Raw genomic sequence first — 18,510 nt, 5'->3', positions numbered from 1 at the left:
AACATCTGAAATTCATATGTACCGCTACAAGGAAGTTAATTAAGGAAGCGCTACAAGCGGAAGCCATGTATAATGAAATGTGACGAATTTACAAGTTTCTACAAGTCTCTATATTGAATGATAAATGACAATTTACTGGGAAAGGAGGATATACTCAATATCAGTACTATCTCTTAAGTAGATGTTTATCAAATGGCAGAAATTGTCTTACTTTACACACAATGCACTTACCTAATGCTAGAAGCTTTACATGGCCTGCCTTTCCAAGACAGAATCAATTCAGATGCAGCTGTTTCACTTATATTAAAGTTTTATTTCAAAAGCATGACAAGATAATGTATGGTGCTATTACCACTGACACAGATCCAATCCTAAAAATCAACCAGTTGCAGAGATACGGTATCTAAATGTCATTACCAAAAGTATATTGAATCCACCTACCAAATCATCGCACACATACGATAAGGCCAATATTCCACAATCTCTACTATATCATTAAAGTGCTCTGGAAATGGCCCCGTAGAAAAGGCCTGACTTGTTTTTTAGGGCAACAGCACTTGAAACACTGTGGTTATCTGTGTAAAGACAAACACTGTACTGCCATCAGTCTAGCAGAACACTACAAGAGAGTAAAAGCCTTGTTAAAGCATGGAAGACGCAGTCAGTATGAAATCTTCATCCAGAGTCTGTACTTGAGGGATAAGATTATTCCCTCAACAAAAGTGGAAGTCAGACGAAGGTTAAAAGCAGCTTCCACATAGCACTGTCAGGAAAAAATAAAGCCTCTTTGTACTTCTAAGGAGAGGAGAAAGATGTTCAGATGTTCCTGCACTATGGTAAGACAGCCAAGCAAGCAGCTCCACAGGAGGACAGAGTTGACGGCTACAGAGAACAGCAGCCACTGCGTCTGCACAAAGAACCAAGCTGATTCCAGGCCTAGGCAATGTCAACGTTTTTGGACCCTGATGTTATTACAGCATACAAGGCTCAGCCTTCCATGAACAGAACTGGCCATCAAAATTCATCGCTCTCAAATGATGTACTTTAACTACACTGAGTGTGATCACCAGAAACCTTTCTCTCCCTCCTTCTCTCCTAACATTGCTCTAGTTCTGCAAAATACATACTTGAAACACTGTATGTAACATTACTGACTTGAAACAGTCAGTAATGAACACAGGCTGATCAAAAATTAATGTGTTAAAGACATTTTTTTCCACCAAAAGTGTGTTATGAAGTTACAAAACCCCAGGTTTTTTAGAAGCATCAAAGCATCCTCAATATAAAGGCACCATTTATTTACCTTGAGATATTAAGTCAGCTAATCTTCCATGATGGATACTCTGCAGTCTGCACCATACCATATTTGCGTAATACAGAATCACAAAACCTACAAAGTAACTAGTTTCTTAGTGGAACAAAATGGACTAAGAAAAGCTACTGAAGAGCTGGAAAATCAGCACAAAGTTACTTCATATATTGAGATGACTTTTTGATTGTCTTTTCTATCAACAAAAAATATAATACACAAACTTTCAGAAAAAATAGCAGTTAAGTTGGCTCTAAACCCAACAAAGTGGTATAAAGTTTATCCTATATATTATATTGCAATTACAAACCATTTAATACAAATACAGTAACTGCTTCAATTATTGAGGTAAAAGGTAGAACATTAAACAGTATTTTTAATCCACTTGAAGGCTAGAAAATGTTCTGAAAGTTGAATACATGTTTAAATAAAGTCACAAAAAATTCACTTTCTCTGAAGAGAAATCTGAATAAAATTCAAGCATACAATGTGATTAGTATACAGTCAACTTTTCTTCTTGCAAAATGGCAACAGCTCACTATCAGATAAGCTGTGGTAACTAGCAGAAGGAAAAACACTTCTTTATTTATTGACCCTCTAAAGAAATAAATGATCTCTCTGAAAGTAGATACCATATAAAATCCAAACATCAGCCAAATCATCAATCCTGGTTCATCCAGGCTGACAGGTTCTCAGTTGATAATTACTTACTAATGCTTCATAATACAACCAGAAAAGTTAACCTTTTGCACATAAGTCTTTTCAGAAGACATGGTAGACTGAATACTTATTAGCCAGTTGGACAGGATTGTGGATTTAGCTGACTGCAAAACATCTGATGATTTTTTGCCATTATTGATCAGCTGGTGCATTTCAAGATAAAGTCACTTTTGCAACATTGAACCCAAGTTCCTCAAAACTCCAACTCATGATACTCCCATAAGCAGTTTTTTATGTGTGCAGCTAAGAATGTATAATTTGCATAGTATCAACAGCATGCTAGAAATTTCATTGTAGCTTTTTGAAATGCATCAGCAATAAGGTTGATGGCACAAAAAGTAACAATGGAAAATGACTGCAGATTAGAACTGAACCGTTGTGTCAGGAATGAAGATCAGAAATAAAGCAATGTTTTAGCACTCCTATTCCAAAAGTCACCCCATTGTTCCCAGTGTTGGTGGCAACACCTTGAGAAAGATGCTGATAAACTGGAAGACTGCCCCCCACCATGTCCGCCATCCCCACACCACCAACCCTCACCCCCCCCAAAAAAAGAACGCACAACAAATCAGAGTAACCTGAGGTCTGCAAAACAGATGTTACAATGCATAGTCAAAGTATTTCAGATTATGGATCTTTTTAATTATACTAAGAGTTCACAGAATAAAAGAAAATCCTCCCCTCATTATTTTTTTACAGAATCAAGTTGTATGACTCTAAGAATGGCCTCTATGCCTTTTAGAGTTATAATGCATTTGTTCTGCTGCCTTCTCAAAGGATTTGCAAAAGTTTATAAAGATACAGACACATCAGCTCTTAAACTCAGCACTGCTGACTGACACCAAGCCTGGAAGCACATTTACTACAGGACTCTTAAAGCAATTATCAGGCTTCAAAGTTTCAATTTTTTTTAATTATTATTTTTATTTTATACCTGAATTCATTTCTTCACTGCCTTCCCCATATTCCATTTTATGATGCTGAATTTTCCTTTGAGCTATCTAGGACATGAACACATGAATAACATCATGCTGCCTGTACCCTACACATGCCTAACAAGCTGCAATTCTTATTCTATTCCAGAAAGTCTGCAAACCCATAGTATTAATTCCACATTCCAAATGTTACCTATACAACTGAAAGAAACAGACAGTGCTTGGTACATCAAAAGCAGATTCTGGAATACAGCGAGGTAACAGTCCAGTTTTAAAATCCAGAATTGCATGGCTAAGTGTTCATGTAAAATCATAGGCAAAGCTCTGCTTTTATCAAACCGCTTCACAATCATGTTATCTTCATGATGTTATACTCATCTTTCAGACTGAATAACCATATATATAGCAAGGAAAAGAACAAGTACTCCAAGCATTTTATTGATGAAAAATACTACAGAGCACAAGGTTCCCAAATTAATTCACATATGACACTTCAAAATAGAGCACAGATATGTAAAGGACTGGACTTTTTGCTAACCAGTTAGCAAAATGATGACTGGTAAGCAAAAAATCCTCCAATGTTACTGGTTAGCAAAAAATCCTTCCCAAACTCATGAATATTTAGAAGCAACAAAGCAATTAAAAAAGCAGTGAAAAGAGAACAAGGGAAGAAGGAAGGATGAGCCTAAAAAACCAATGACTGAAGTTAGGATTCTCCATTTGGGTTTCAAGAAAATGTCCCAAGATGGAAAAAACCAAAATAACAAACCAATAAAGCCAAAAAGCCACCCAGGATGTTTTTTTTCACTTGAGACAAAATTTAAAACTGGTTGTTATGTTCTCCTCTCACTCCTCCATATGAAAAATTCCTGTTATTTGTTATTCCAGTTTGAACATATTTCATCCATCTAAAAAACAGCTAAGTTTTGAGTTACCAGAAATAAAGGGTTCAAACTCAGAACTTAACTGGCTATTTGGTGGATGAAATAATCATCACCCCAGTTTGACCATAACACAGAAATGTCCCCTTCTGAACCCACTGAACTCAAAACTGTATTTACAGGGTTCGTAAGGTTTGAATTGTACCCCTCTTAGTTAACAAGTATGGATCAAAGGCTGCTAACTTCAGAAGAAGATTTAAGGAAAAAAAGTTACCTATTGAGAAGGTAAGAACCCTCCTTAAGAAAAATATTTAACTGAATAATGAGGGAATTTTTGTTTGGTTGTTTTTTTATTATTTTTACAATATGAACATTCATAATGTATAATGAAATACTGTGAATATAAATAAAAACCAGTCACAAATACACACAAATTACTACGTGCTGTACATCCAGGAATAAAGTGGAATGATTTGAAAGCAGCAGAAACGCAAGGAGGCCAAGCATATCAGTGTGAGGGCAAAAAGAATGGTGTGACACACCTCACTGCAGCATTTCTGGAAGCATCTCTCTTCCCCTTTCACTTCCCGTGACACTATCAGCAGATACTCTGACTGCTGAGCCCGGCCACAGCTGTACTGGGAACCTATACTGACAAGCTGAAATAACCAATCAAAGCAAAACACAAAAAGAAACCTTTGTAAAGCTGAAGCACATACCATCGTCCAAATCGTACAATTAATAGATGAGCTGAAATGTTTAGGTTATATTTACTTGCTACTAGAACAGGTTGCTATCGAGCTACAACTTCATTTCCACATAAAATAATTTTTGTGGTAGCTGCAAAGCCCTTTGTAATTTCAAGAGAAGTTAAGAGTTACTGATAGTAAGACAGAAAACTCCCCATATCACTGTGGTGTAGCCAGCTACTCCAAAAAACATAAACAAAGTTCAGTGCATAATGAAAGCGAGCATTATTTCCCTGTCATACTTGCCAAGTGGAGAAGGTAACGTGGATATAAGACTGGAAGGTGTTATGTAAAGCAATATATCAAGCCTGGGTATGAAAGAGCTTCATCTTGTTCCAAATACTGATAAACAAGATACAGCTAAGGAAACATAAGAAGTCAACTAGAGGAAAAAAAGTTGGGTGCTCTAAGTTGCTTTCAGAAGGGGTAATTTACAGAAGATCCAAGAAAATAACTGGAGTGGAAAAAAAAATGTCTGCCTTGTTCCCATAAAAAACACTACCAAGAACTCTGGTCACACTTGCCAACCATCTAATAATTCAAAGTTCAGCATAACCTCAGCTAAATTTCTCAACTTGTTACTATAAAAAATATTTTACCTTAATAATACATAGCAATTCCTAGCCCATTTAAATTAAAGCATACCTGTCAGTGCCCTTGAGAAAAATCAGAGCTTTAAATTAAGTGTGAAGAGCTAGACAACAACTGCCTATTCTGAGTAAACTGGAGATTGACATAGATAAGAAGGCCCATGAACAGTAAAGTTATATACATCCTGATATTGTTATGTGAATAGTTTTGAAGGCAGCAGCTAAATATCGTCCTCCTCATACTGTGAACGTGTTTAAGACTGCATTATGGTGACAGACTCAGGTTACACTGATCATTAAAACTGACATGACCAACACCACTGCTGTCTAAAGCCTTTGTATGTACCAATTTTGTATAGTCCAAAGTTTCTTATGTTGTATTGACAAAATATTGGCTTTTTCTGATCGCCTGAAGCAGTAACAATTGAAGCTAAAAAATCCTCTACAAAATAACCCACTGAAATCAGAAAAGTAGGGCACCATAATTTTTGGTAATAGATTTTGAACTGGGAGTAATACATAACTGTACTGTTCTAGCAAAGCTTTTCCTCACATTCTTTGGAGAAGGGCATCAAAACATCTGCATAAGTGCACCAAAAGTTCTGCACCTTCCAATCCTATTTAATTACCACATGCAATCATATTTTACAATAAAATTTTGAAATGTTAAGGGGAAAGAAATGGTTTTGATCAAAACCAACCACTTAGACGTATTGCATGGGGCTCAGAGCACAAGGACTCCCAATCCACAGGAATATCACTCCTCCGAAAAAGCAGATGATTTCAGCGTTTTTTAGGTACAAAGTGTGGTGGATACCACCCCAAAAACTCCTGAAGGAAGCATGCTGCTGAACAACACGGGCTTAGAAAAGATTAAAAAATTACAGAAATGCTACAGCGTTCTCAGATCTTCACAATAAAACTATTCACATTATACAGAATATACTAATTCTGTTGCAAGTGAATGCTGTCTGCTAAAAGCAGGTCTCCAATACAACCAAAGAAGGGAATGGCCTAGTGTGAGGTAATAAGATGCTGAGTATTATAAGATCATACAGATATTGTGTTTATCTACTTCAAACTATGTGTCTAAAAGAGTGCAACATGGGCGAGAGAGGAAGCGGGAAGAAAGCTGAATGAAACAAGGGTGTAATGTTCAAGAAAACCACTGGAATTTTCCAGTTCTAAAAGAGATTATAACAGTTCTTTCAGAAGCTGCACTGTCGAACCAGTATTACTCCCAAATACAATATCCCTAAAGACTGTAAGGCTTCAGGATAGGTAAAAGCCATGGTATCATCTAATCTTTTAAAAAGTAAAGAATCTCTGTTCGTAATGAAAGCTAGTTTCTCATGACAAAGAAGAATGTTGAAAAAACTTTGTCAATGCACTGATCAAAACAGTCATGTGCATTAAGTGAGAGCTTTTTACAGGAACTTCAACAACAATCACCTCGTAGCATGGCAAACAGACCTGGTAATACTTGAGCCAGAGAAGTGAAGAATAAAAAGCTGTCTCCGTGTTCGCTGAGTTTGCTTGGTCAGGATGTCTCCATGACACCAGCACCTTGCACATTTCATCAAATATAAACAAAATGTTCTCTTTTACCTTTGTGTCCTGAACATTTTAAAAATGTTGCTTTGTTGAATTATTAGAGTGAGACTGCACAGGATAATGGACTTGTGCTTATTCCAATCTCTCCTACAGTAGGCATCAGACACTGAAAAAGGTGCTAGCGGTTGAGCACTCGTGTCTCAGAGTTAACAGAGTCATCGATCCAGTGCAGTTAAATATTCTTCTAGGTTAGGAATGTGAACGATGACAGAGTTGTACAGTTAGTTTCTTATTTACAGAGATCAGCAAAAATAACAAAGATCTCCTTGCAATTTTACAATACATTCTTGAATGTACACACAAAGCTATTTTTATGCAGTGCAAAGAACATTCACATAGCTCATAGCTATCCAGCTCCACATCCACACTGGTGAAGTCCACCCTCCTATGTCTATCAGTTTTTTATCTGAACAATCCCTCTTTGGGCCTGACAAACATTTATCTTCCAAGCTCACCTCTTTTTACCCAGAGCTCTTTATACCTAACTTACCATTCACATAAACTTGTACTGGATAATTTTGGTTGATTCACCCTTCAACTGCTCATGTGTAGACACTGAAGAATTACATTTCAGACATGATGCAGATGTTTTTAAAGAAAGTCAGCACAATTTACCTCCTGGAAAGCTACATTTTTTTGTTCTATGACAAATATGAACGCAAATATCAGATTTTAACTTAACTGTGTATGTATATGCAAATTCTGAAAATGACTGAGTGACAAAAGATGCACAGAATTTATTTTATACTCCTTTTTCACAAAACTGATCTTTTAGAAGACTTTGTAACTATAAAAATCCATATGGGTTTTTTACCTGCTCAAATTTCCAGCCATCAGACATTGTGGAAACCATTTGAGTGAGTTCCTCTTCCTGGCACTGCAGCACTCTGTATACGTGTTTGACTGGCACCTTCAAGAAGAAATATAAGATGCTCAATAGGTCATGGAATTCACCATGTTTGTGATTTGTCTGAAGCAACCCTTACTTTCTAGAAATGATAAGCAACACCACCTTGAACCCATACAGAGCAATGAATGACTAGGACCATTTTAGCTGAGACCTTTAGTAAATGCTATCAGAGCAACCCTGTGATCCCACATCCTGACTTCAACAGAAATTTGGCAACATGAGTTTGGAATATCTCCATGAAGACTCAGTTACAAAAGAAGGCCAGAGTAGCAGAGTTAAAGAACAAACTTTCTCTATTGCATTCACTTCCATGGAGAAATATTCATGAGCTGCTATGAGAAGCAGCAGCAGTCTTCTCAACCACAGAGCACTACAAATAAACTAACTTTGCTACAGAAATGTATGACAGGAGCTAAATAGCATCTGTATGCATGCTGCATAAACATACTGTATAAACAGCAGTTTTACCATAATTAGGCAACCTCATCATATTCAGAGTACTTAAATGCAAATGAGAAAGACATATTTTAAAAAAGCTGTTCTCTAAAATAACTACTTGCAGAAATGATATTATGACAAATTCTACTGTTACCACACATTTTGGAACAATTATTTAGATGCTTTTCATGTTTTGAACAAGATTTGTGAACTTTGCAAGTAGACTGGCAGGAGCCAGAGATTAAGAGTATTAATCTTAAGGGTTCCAGCTCATCCAGAGATGGAGGCAGTCATTCAGTATCTTACTGGGGAAATGAGCAGTTACATAAAAAACGAATGGAACCCACCCAGTGCTTGTCATAGAATGAATAATCAAAAGCACACTAGAAAACAGCCTCACCTGTGAGATTTTGCTGTCTCTTTCCCTTATTTTGTCCTTTACCAGTTTTATTAGTGATGTGATATTGTAGAATTCAGCCTCTTCCAGTACACCTAGTATGAAAACATTTTTTGGAAAGACAGTGTAACCAAAGATTCCAGAACAAAATCATCGTCAGTTCCTAAGATTATCCTCTCTACAGCTATAGAAAATTATTTATTTTGCCCATAAGATAATTTACCAACCTAATGATTCTTCCCTCCTTCAGGCACAGGTAGTTCAATGTTTAGCTCATTCGAAAAAATTGTCCCCAAAAACTCTCAAAGAAAACAGATGCCATTTCACATACAGAATGAGGCAGGAAACAAAAAAAGGAGCACAGATACCATTCCATAGCAGACTGATAGACCACCATAGCTCAGGCCCTGCCTCTGGCTGGAATGCAAAAGAGAAATTCAAATAATCCTACTGAAAAGCTCTGCAGCTGCTAGCATGCAGGAAATTTTTCTTCCTGTCATTTGAGATCTTAGGTCCTGAAACAAAAGCTTAAAGTTACTGCTTCAAGTCTTACCTGTTCTCTACACGTAGTATGTGCTTAACAATGCACATGGAAATTATATTTCATACTATTTCTTGCTAATATTGTTAAATTGTATTTCTCTTTTAAAAATTTCTTCAATACCTTATCAATACAGTTTTAGTACTATATGTTTTAAAACAGTCCTCCATTAGGGTAAAATTGTTACAAACTGGGGACAGGGAGGAAGAAGCTGAGAGCAGAATTTAGTCTTCAAGAGCATATTCCACAGTTGTGAACATCCCAGAACTTCACTCTTACTTTTATTTACATCTTCTAAAGCTTGTTTCCCAGGCAGCATTCTTTTGCTTGAAGAGGACTAAACCCAAATATTTCACACAGTCATAAATGAAAGATACAAGACTATACAATAAAAGCCATCTCCCCTCCTGCTTGAATACTTACAGGGGTTGTGAAAATAGGAATCATACTCAAAACACTCAGCTAACAGCACATACTATAACTGCATGATGCCTATCAGCTTTGCTTGAAACAGACTGAAATGCTACACTGATTAAGATTTACCATCTAGTTCTAAATTAGTTTTGATGACTCAAAAGCAGTGAAAATAATAAGCAAGTGACAAGTAAACAAAGGATATTTAGGAATGTCTTACCTTCCTCAGCTAGGTCCTTGTTAATAACCAGTTTCCCATGTCTCAGATAGTTCAGCACTGGCCCGAAGTATGTTGGGTCTCTGTCTATTAAATAGGCACCTGTTTCATCCTAGATTAGAAAAAACAAACAAACAAACAAAACCCAAACAAAACCCCAAACAAGAACAACAAAACACAAAACCCCAAACAAACAAGCCAAAAAAAATCACAATGATTTGAACATCCAAGTGAGAATTGCAAGCAAATATTCAGCTTGGCATCTGAATAGCAAGCAGATATTCAGATGTAGTCACATCCATTAAAGCCAAATTTATTAAAGACATTAAAAGGAAGGAATTCAACAATGTAGTTGTAATTTTATGAGACTGATCACTCAAATCATGTAATACCCAACTTCTCTTACCTGATTAATCACCCAAAACCATTTATCAAAGATTATCAACATTGTTAGCATGAAAGATCTAAGTAGTAAGTAAAAAGTTAAGGCTAAAATTAACACTTATAAGGAGGAATTTTTTTTTGGAACCTGAACAAAGGCTACATTCTAGCAAGGATCAAATACCAGTTTTTCTTTTTCTTTTTTTTTTTTTTAATTAAAGGCAAACAAATCTACTTCTTTTTAACCTCAACACTTTGTTCTAAAAACATTTAGTTTTGTCTTAGCTCCAATGTACAAAACCTCACAGGGCACTGAGAACTGCCATGTACCAAGCAAGAGTCATATGTGCATCTTCTAAAAAAACATACACTGAAGTTGCAGTTTCTACCTACCTCGTGCAGACAGTGAAGGAATAGATCAAATTAACTAACACTCAGTTTATTGAACAGACTACAGCGTTTTGTGAAATGCAAAACACATCAAGAAATCCAGAGCTGATATTCCTGACAAAGAGATAAAGAGGCAAAATTGGTATCTCCTATGTTATTTAGAATCTATGTGTGAACCCCTGTGATCAATGCAGTACCGATATATTTCATGCTGGCCAGAGGTCTAAGGAAGATTCAAAAGACAGATGTCTAACAGATCTACTGCTTCTTTCTACTACCAAGTGGATCACTGACAGTATTAATCCTTTAGGTTTTGGCACAATAAATATCTCACCGATACATACTGAAGATGTGGTAGCACCCCAAATACTTCTTTTACTTATTCTTAATATTCTAGTAGTTTACAGGAGATACTCAAAAAAGCATCATTACTAACAATCCTAGCTACATTTGAATCATTCTCCCTGGAAACCACATATGCTAGTGATACTTGCTGTTCCACATGAAAAAAAAATTCTACTGACCCAATCCTTTGCATTTGAACATTAATGCTTATATATAAAGATTTGCTTACTGAACTCAGATACCTGAAAATTCTTTCTACTTAAAAGGACCTAGAATTCAAAAAAATGTTTAATTGGAAAAAAGATGGTGATTATATTTTCAGGTACACAGATTTAGTTTCTGAATAACTGCACTTGTCTAGCTGGGGCTGGTAGAATGTAGAAAGACCACAGCCTGAACTACAAAAGCTACAAACACTTTTCTGTAATTACAAGATAAATGCTGTACACACTTAAGACACACTGTCATTTTAGAAGAAGTGAAGGGGTGCTTAATTTTATATAAAATTAACTGTTCAAGAAAATGTTTAATACATTAAAACATGATGTCAGCTAACCTGCACTCAGATCAGACAATGCTTGATGAAGTCTAATCACAATTTCTTCTGATCTAAACTCAAGGTCTCACAGAAGCGAGGCTATGCGCCAAAACCAGCAGATTGACAAAGTGCATAAGATGGTATAGTTTTAATATGTCACATTTAAATACATTTACATTATCAAAACACTTCAAGAACGAACAATCTACAGATAAAACCCGAACAAATTAAATTAGCTGACAACTGTATGAATTATAAACTGAAATGTATTATTCAATACAGGAACAGAAACCAGTGAAGTTGAAAAGTATAATCTAAAACAGATAAAAAGAAACACTATTTTAAAGAAGAAAAGCACAGTACCTGGTCATCAGTTGAACTGAATTAAGAAACATATGGGCCTACAAAACTGGAAGTCCTCCCAGTTAACAGAAATAAATCTCTAGAAATAATCTTGTTCAATAAGATTATTGTAATTCTTTACACTACAGTGTTTGCTCACATCACCTTATGAAGCAATACTGGCCACTAGCTCTACAGCACTACAGAGATAGAGAGGTCAGTCGGGGAAGCAAAGTAACTAAAAGCTCTAAACGAAATCTCAAGTAACAGCGGCTACATCACTCTTTGCAAAAAAGGCTTCAACATTTCTTTTCTTTCCTCTTTTTTTTTTTTTTCTTTTAAACAGGCTACAGTATCTGAAATTACCCTTCCCTAAGCAGATTTCTATACACTAAACAAGCTTTCAACATAACCACAAAGGGAAGAAGCTATGTCAGGCCTTCTCTTTAAACTTCCACCTTATGAGAGGTCACGTATGAATAAAACGCAATTCCAGCAGGGTCATTGTTTACTCTGTGAAGCCTTTCAGGCAATAATATGTCTTGAAAAATAATAAAAAAGAAGAAGGCACACATAAGTCTTATAATTTATGATGCAACAGAAATTAGCAAATATCAATACTTATAAACTCTGGCTAAATGCTAACAGTGTGCAGTACAAATTCTGTCAATAGCATTCACTTCAGCATGTAAATTCTCTGCAAAATTTGCCTATCCAAACATGTCTACAGATATGGAAAACATGCATTAATTAACATTATTCCAAAGAGGAAGATGTGTGTTTTGAACACTGACCTCACAGCTCAGGTTTGCTACAGACTAGCAGCAGGGAATCACCCTAAAAGGAAAACCAATCAGTAAAGAATATTGTAACCATATGCAAAAAATGCACAGGCAAAAGGGGCACAAAATTTACTTCCTTGGCATCTTCCTATAGAAAATGCCTTATCACTTCTCCTTTAGAGTGAGCTGCCCGAATATCCTTCAATGTATGCTAAGCACTTCATGTTGAAATCTAAGAAAAGCCGATTACACTAGATCTTTAAGAATATTTATGTAAACATAAATCCAATAAAATCTGACACAGAAGTGTAATTATCTGTTCTACCTAGAACACTCAAAATACAGGTCATAAGTCTATCAGAATATCATCAGGATTGTTTTCATCCACATGTACATGAAAGCACATTGTATTCTCTTGAGTAATTAGCATTTTGACATTTTCTAAAAGAAAGTTTTATTTTAAGATAAGAATATTAAATTGCAGTTAACGTGTGGTCTAGCAGTTTAAATACATAGTTACAGTCCACACAGACACAACTAGCTTTAAGCTGCTAGCTTAAATATTAATAGACTTTGGTGTCCCTGCTAAGCAATTTCCTCTGCTAACTAGTAAATTCAGCTTCTACAAGCTTCAAGCAAGTTTGAATCTTCACTGACACAACTAGTGTGGGTATTTTAAAGACATTTCCCGAACTTCAGGCAAATACCACAAATGTCAGACAAATCTATATTCTTAATAAGACTTCAGTTTTCTCTTTTGTGTATATATACATACATATATAATGCAAACAGGTGATAATGTTTACCAGAATAGCAGCTGAAACTCATTTCCTCTCTATTCAGTAGTCACATCACCCCAGAGTTTGACCCCAGAGGTGTTTCATGCAAATTTTGACACTCTTCATAAGAAAACAAAAAGCAAAAGTGCTAATTAATCACACAAGTGTTTGTATCTTTACCCAGTTCTATTTTTGCATTACATCTCTAGCAAGTTTTTCCTTCCTTGTCCGTAAGTCCTAGAACCTTTTCCACACACACTTACAAGGACACCATTTAAAAGAAAGCAGTGATCAGGTACAGTGAACCTGCATTTGTTTATCACCACTCTCCCACACCATGAAATTTTAGAGGAAGCCCTAATAACTTGCTCTTAAATTTTCAATCACCTAGTTCTGCAATACACAAGTATTTTCAAAGAATTTGAAATATATTGCTCAAAACTTTAAAATGATCGTGTATTCCTGTTGCAAACATTTCCACTTCAATTATAGAGACTGAGGTTCAAAGGAATCCTAATGAACACTTACCCTGATCTTAGTTTAAAACACACATAGGATTCAATTTATTTACAGTGAAATTTAACCTTTAGAAAGAAGTGGTGAAACCTAACCTTTTAGTGCAAGCCATTCCAATAAATAATTACTGTCACTGTTAACATTATGTGCTTTCTATAGTTTGACACTTCAATAGGAGGATCTGACAATACCTTCGCTAGATTAAACAGGCTTCACTATCAGATTTCTAGTCTCCATTTATGTAATTCTGGACTGAGAAGTCACTCCTTAAACTCCTTGCCAACAAAACAGTTTTGTTCTTTATAACCCTCTGCCAGATCATGTTCCATGGTGTGACTACCCACTACCCCACTGTGACGCCGAACTGTGGACACTAGAGTCCGGTTCAGGATTCCAGCAGGACTCATAAACGGTGGACCAAATACATACGCCTCCCCAATCCCATTGAACAGTCTCCCCAGGAACTGCATTTAAAACAGTATTTAAAATGTCATAAATTTATTCCCAGGTAATTATCTTCACTGAGACCAATACTTTTCCAGAATGGTTACACTCAGAATCCACAGCATCAAGCTCTTGTCTCAAAGTTGTGCGCTCTAACATGAGTATTTTTAAAAAATTACATCATTTACATATACTGAGCAAGCACAAGTTCTGCTAAAGGCAGCAATATGCACAGAAATATAGTAATATTTGGCACTAAATCTGGATTTAAAAATAATTGTCTCCCCTACCCTCTGTGCTTTTTAAATCTTGAGCTAGTTGCCCAGAACACATTTTTCACAAACTATGTGGCCTAAAAACTTTGAGTGTCAGCAGACTGCTAGTACTTATGAAAACTACATCAGGAACACAACCCATCTAAGTAGTTAGAAATGTTATGGACAAATATAGTTTATCTCAGTTATTTCTTAGAATAATGACTACGATTTAGATATTTCTTACTAATGACAGTTAAGGATGTGCTGCCAGGAAGATTTTGATTTTTCTAAAATATTCAGTGCTTGCTTGCTTTCTTCCTCGACAGATTCTACCTCAGTACAAATTCCTCTAACTTTAGAAAGGCATTAAAAATCAAGCATGAATACTGTTGCCAAAGCCTTATTAAGAAAGCCTGACAATCTCCTCACTTAGGGGAAAATTAAAAGACCGATAGACCAGTTTGAAAAAGAAAAACTGGTATATAGCTAAAGTAGGAAGGTGTTGAAATAGGAAAATATCTGGAAATAATGCAGTAAAAGCATTAAATTAAACAATGATGAAAAGGTGAGCAAGGCTCTGCTTGTCTATTTTTATGAATTCAATTCTATACCAAGATTTAAATATTCCAGAAAACAAATCCTATTGTTAAGAGTAAGTATGACTACTACCATTCATTTGCTGAAATGATTCCCAAGAAGTCTTAAATACAAAGTTGTGCATGACACTGTGACACACACTAAATTCAGAGAACCTGTGTCAGCATCTTATTCCATTAAACACTAGTTTTGCCTCAGAGAGTGCCAAGGTTAATCTTCCCTCTGTTGCAAGTGGGAACATATCTGACACTAAGAGACAGGCTGCTCCACCCTACTCAACATTAGCACCTGAAGGTAGCTTGAAAGCAAACGTGGTCCCTTTCTTTAAGCCTTTCAGTTCTTTTTAGTAGCAACCATTAAGGAAATCACAGAATCACAGACTATCTTGAGCTGGATCACTGATCCTTGTGAGTCCCTTCCAACTCCTGGCCCCGCCCACAACACCCCAATAATCCCACCTTGTCCGTGAGAGCTTTGTCCAAACGCTCCCTGAGCTCTGTCAGCCTTAGGGACATGACCACTACCCTGAGGAGCCAGTTCAGTGCCCAACCACCCTCTGGGAAAAGAACCTTTTCCTGATATCCAACCTAATCCCCCCTAACACAGCTCCAGCCAACCTAATCCCCCCTAACACAGCTCCAGCCATTCCCTCAGGTCCTGTCACTGGTCACAGAGAGCAAAGATCAGTGCTGCCCCTTGTAAGGAAGCTGCAGACTGCTATGGGGTCTTCCCTAGGTCTCCTCTTCTCCAACTGAACAAGCCAAGTGACCTGAGCCGTTTCTTTTATGGCTTCCCCAAAAGACCCTTCACCATCTTTGTGTCCCTCCTTTGGATGCCCTTTAAGAACTTTGGATTCTTCTGATATTGTGGTGCCCCAACTGTGCCCAGGACTTGAGGTGACACCGCCCCGGTGCAGAGCAGAGCGGGACAATCCCACCCCTTGCCTGGCCGTTGATGCTGTGCCTGATGCCCCCTAGGACATGGCTGGCCTTCCAATCTGCCGGGGCATATGGTAGTGCCTTAGCTTTTATTTAAGAAAACCCTAAACCTTTACTCTCCCAAGTAAAGACAATTTCTGACCTATCAGCAAGTCATCTACATTTTTAAATTTGCTTTTATAGGTTAGTTTAAGCTCTCCAGAAACACTCAAGCGAAATCAAAGGCAACAACAAAAAAATCCACTCCGACACCACTACATTTGAAGTTGGTTTTTTTTCTCTAAATCTGGAATACTAGGTCCTGTTCCCTACCTTCTTAAGTGTTGAAATATCCTTCCTGGAAGTTATACCTGAGAAAATAATGAAATCTACTACAAGTCTCACTGAAAAAAAAAGTCATATATATTTTAAAAATTAAAATTTTAAAAATTCATATATAAAAAGCAACTCTTTATTTTAAATCTGTTGGTTATATACTCAAGGGTTATAAGCTGTTCCTATCTTTTCCCTAAGCATACTGTTCTGGAAAAACCTTTTTGTTCATGCTGCTCCAAAACTGCTTCCAGAGCCAGCACTATATACAAATATTGTTAATCTGTTACTGCATACCACACCATAGATAATAACTCTTCTTTCCCTACTAAAAATGAGTCAGAATGAATACTGAAATATTCAGTATCACCCACCATTTGTAATCTATGCAGAATATGTAACGTTTTTCTCAAAGAACTGCTGAAAGACAGAATGCCATGCCCAAGTGAGAAGTTATTATCAAAAGTACTTTGATTAGGTTCTTGAAATTGAACAAGTGAGTGATGACAGTGCAAAAATAACAAAATGCTAGTGCACATAGATATCCCACTAAAATGCTAAAACTAAACCCCGTCAGACAACATAAAAAGTCACACAAATGTATGAACGGTCCTGTGCTCTCTGTTGTATTTATGAGCAGTTGCGTTATTCACGAACCCAATGGCTTCGCACGGCATCAGCCCACCTTACACCTCAGCTCCCCTGAAGCTCACGGACTCGTTAAACAGCACCCCTCAGAAACTGCCCTCGCGGCGGCAGAGCCGCTCCCACCGCCCCTCACGGCAGCGCCGGGCCCAGCGCTCCCTCCGCACCGGCGGCCGCCCGACAGGACACAGCGCGGGGACAGGGGAGCAGGCCCGGTGCGAGGACATGCGAGTGGGCCCGCAGCGGGGCCCGCGCTCACCTTGTCCGAGTCCAGGTCGGGATCGGCCTGGCAGAGGCGGAAGAGGAAGGACTTGGGGTCCCTGCAGAGCGTCTGCCGAGTGGTCAGGAAGCAGGTGCCCCCCACGTTTTCAAGCCGCACGCCACTTGCCGGGCCGCGCGCCGGGCGGCGGCGCGGAGCTGCAGCGGCGGCCAGGGCCCGCCCGCGCCGAGCCGCCGCCCACGGCAAACCGCGAACTCGAGTGGTTCTCCGCCGCCGATCCTCGGCCGCCGCCGGGAAGGGGCCGCCTCCGACCCGAAAGCCCAGCCCGGGCGCCACCAGCCCCCGGAAGCGCCCAGCTGGAGGCCGCTCCCCTGCCCTCTCTCCGGGGCGAGGCCCGCCGGCCCCGAGCCCCGAGTCCACCCCCGTCCCCACCCCGACCCACCGGAAGGAAGAGGCGGAGGCTGCGCAGGACCCTACATGCCTTTATTACAGACTACCAAGCATAAGTGAAATCCGTCATCCAGTCACTAACTACACATCTACAGCACAGAGATCTGTCGAGAGGAGAATAAACAGTCATTAAATTATGAGATATGATTAAATCATCGACCGATAGAAAATTTATATAATAAAGCCAGAAAAAAGGTGTAAAATATAGTTTACAATAATTATTCACATTCAAGGCTGTACATCAATACATACAACACCATGGCCCCGAACATGAATTCAATCCAAATAATTCATATATTAGAATTTAAATAACACAGACTGAACTAGAGGCCAACAAGAGCCAGCAAATAACCTTATAAGAATAAAAATACAAAAGTGTGTATCTTATATCATTGCATTATTTGCTTCTGTTTTCACAAGTTCTTGGAAGAGGGGAGATTGTTTTGTTGTTTGTTGAGAGGGGCTGGGGTTTTTTTTGTGGTTTGTTGTGGTTTTTTTTTTAATCCATACATCACAGTTACAGCTACAAACCAGGTAGAGCATATTACACATGTAACTGACTGCCACCAACCTGAAAACAGCTAGCATACATCTATCAAAACTGAGTATGGTTCCTAGTTCCAATTTTTTCTCTTTTGTCAGATACAGTAACTTTAAATTCTGTCACAATTTTGAACTTTTGCCACATCCAATCAGAGTTAGTACATGGTCATAGGAAGCTTTGCCAAATAGCAACCATCTACATTCAGTGCCCTGCTGACAGACAGACCTCATTCTCAGGAGCAGTGACAGGACTCAAGGAAATGTCATGAAGCTGAGTCAGGGGAGGTTTAGGCTGGGTATCAGGAAAAGGTTCTTC

The 18,510-nt window shown here is 38.0% G+C and overlaps 1 protein-coding gene across 1 annotated transcript in view; it reads right to left on the bottom strand.

Annotated features, from left to right (window-relative positions):
- Positions 1-17,911, bottom strand: part of LOC103761639 (BTB/POZ domain-containing protein KCTD5) — a 31,186-nt gene extending 13,275 nt beyond the window's left edge. Inside the window, 7 exon segments of the mRNA XM_029965262.1 lie at positions 4,388-4,504; positions 7,613-7,708; positions 8,547-8,638; positions 9,719-9,827; positions 17,241-17,360; positions 17,362-17,694; positions 17,900-17,911. Coding sequence (XP_029821122.1) covers positions 4,388-4,504; positions 7,613-7,708; positions 8,547-8,638; positions 9,719-9,827; positions 17,241-17,360; positions 17,362-17,694; positions 17,900-17,911 — 879 coding nt within the window.
- Between the last annotated feature and the right edge of the window lie 599 nt (positions 17,912-18,510).

The sequence above is a fragment of the Manacus vitellinus genome, unplaced genomic scaffold (genome assembly GCF_001715985.3).
Source record: "Manacus vitellinus isolate BGI_N305 unplaced genomic scaffold, ASM171598v3 scaffold_93_pilon, whole genome shotgun sequence".
NCBI lineage: Eukaryota > Metazoa > Chordata > Aves > Passeriformes > Pipridae > Manacus > Manacus vitellinus.
The sequence above is the reverse complement of the archived record's forward strand: the minus strand, read 5'-3'. Positions and strand labels throughout refer to the sequence as shown.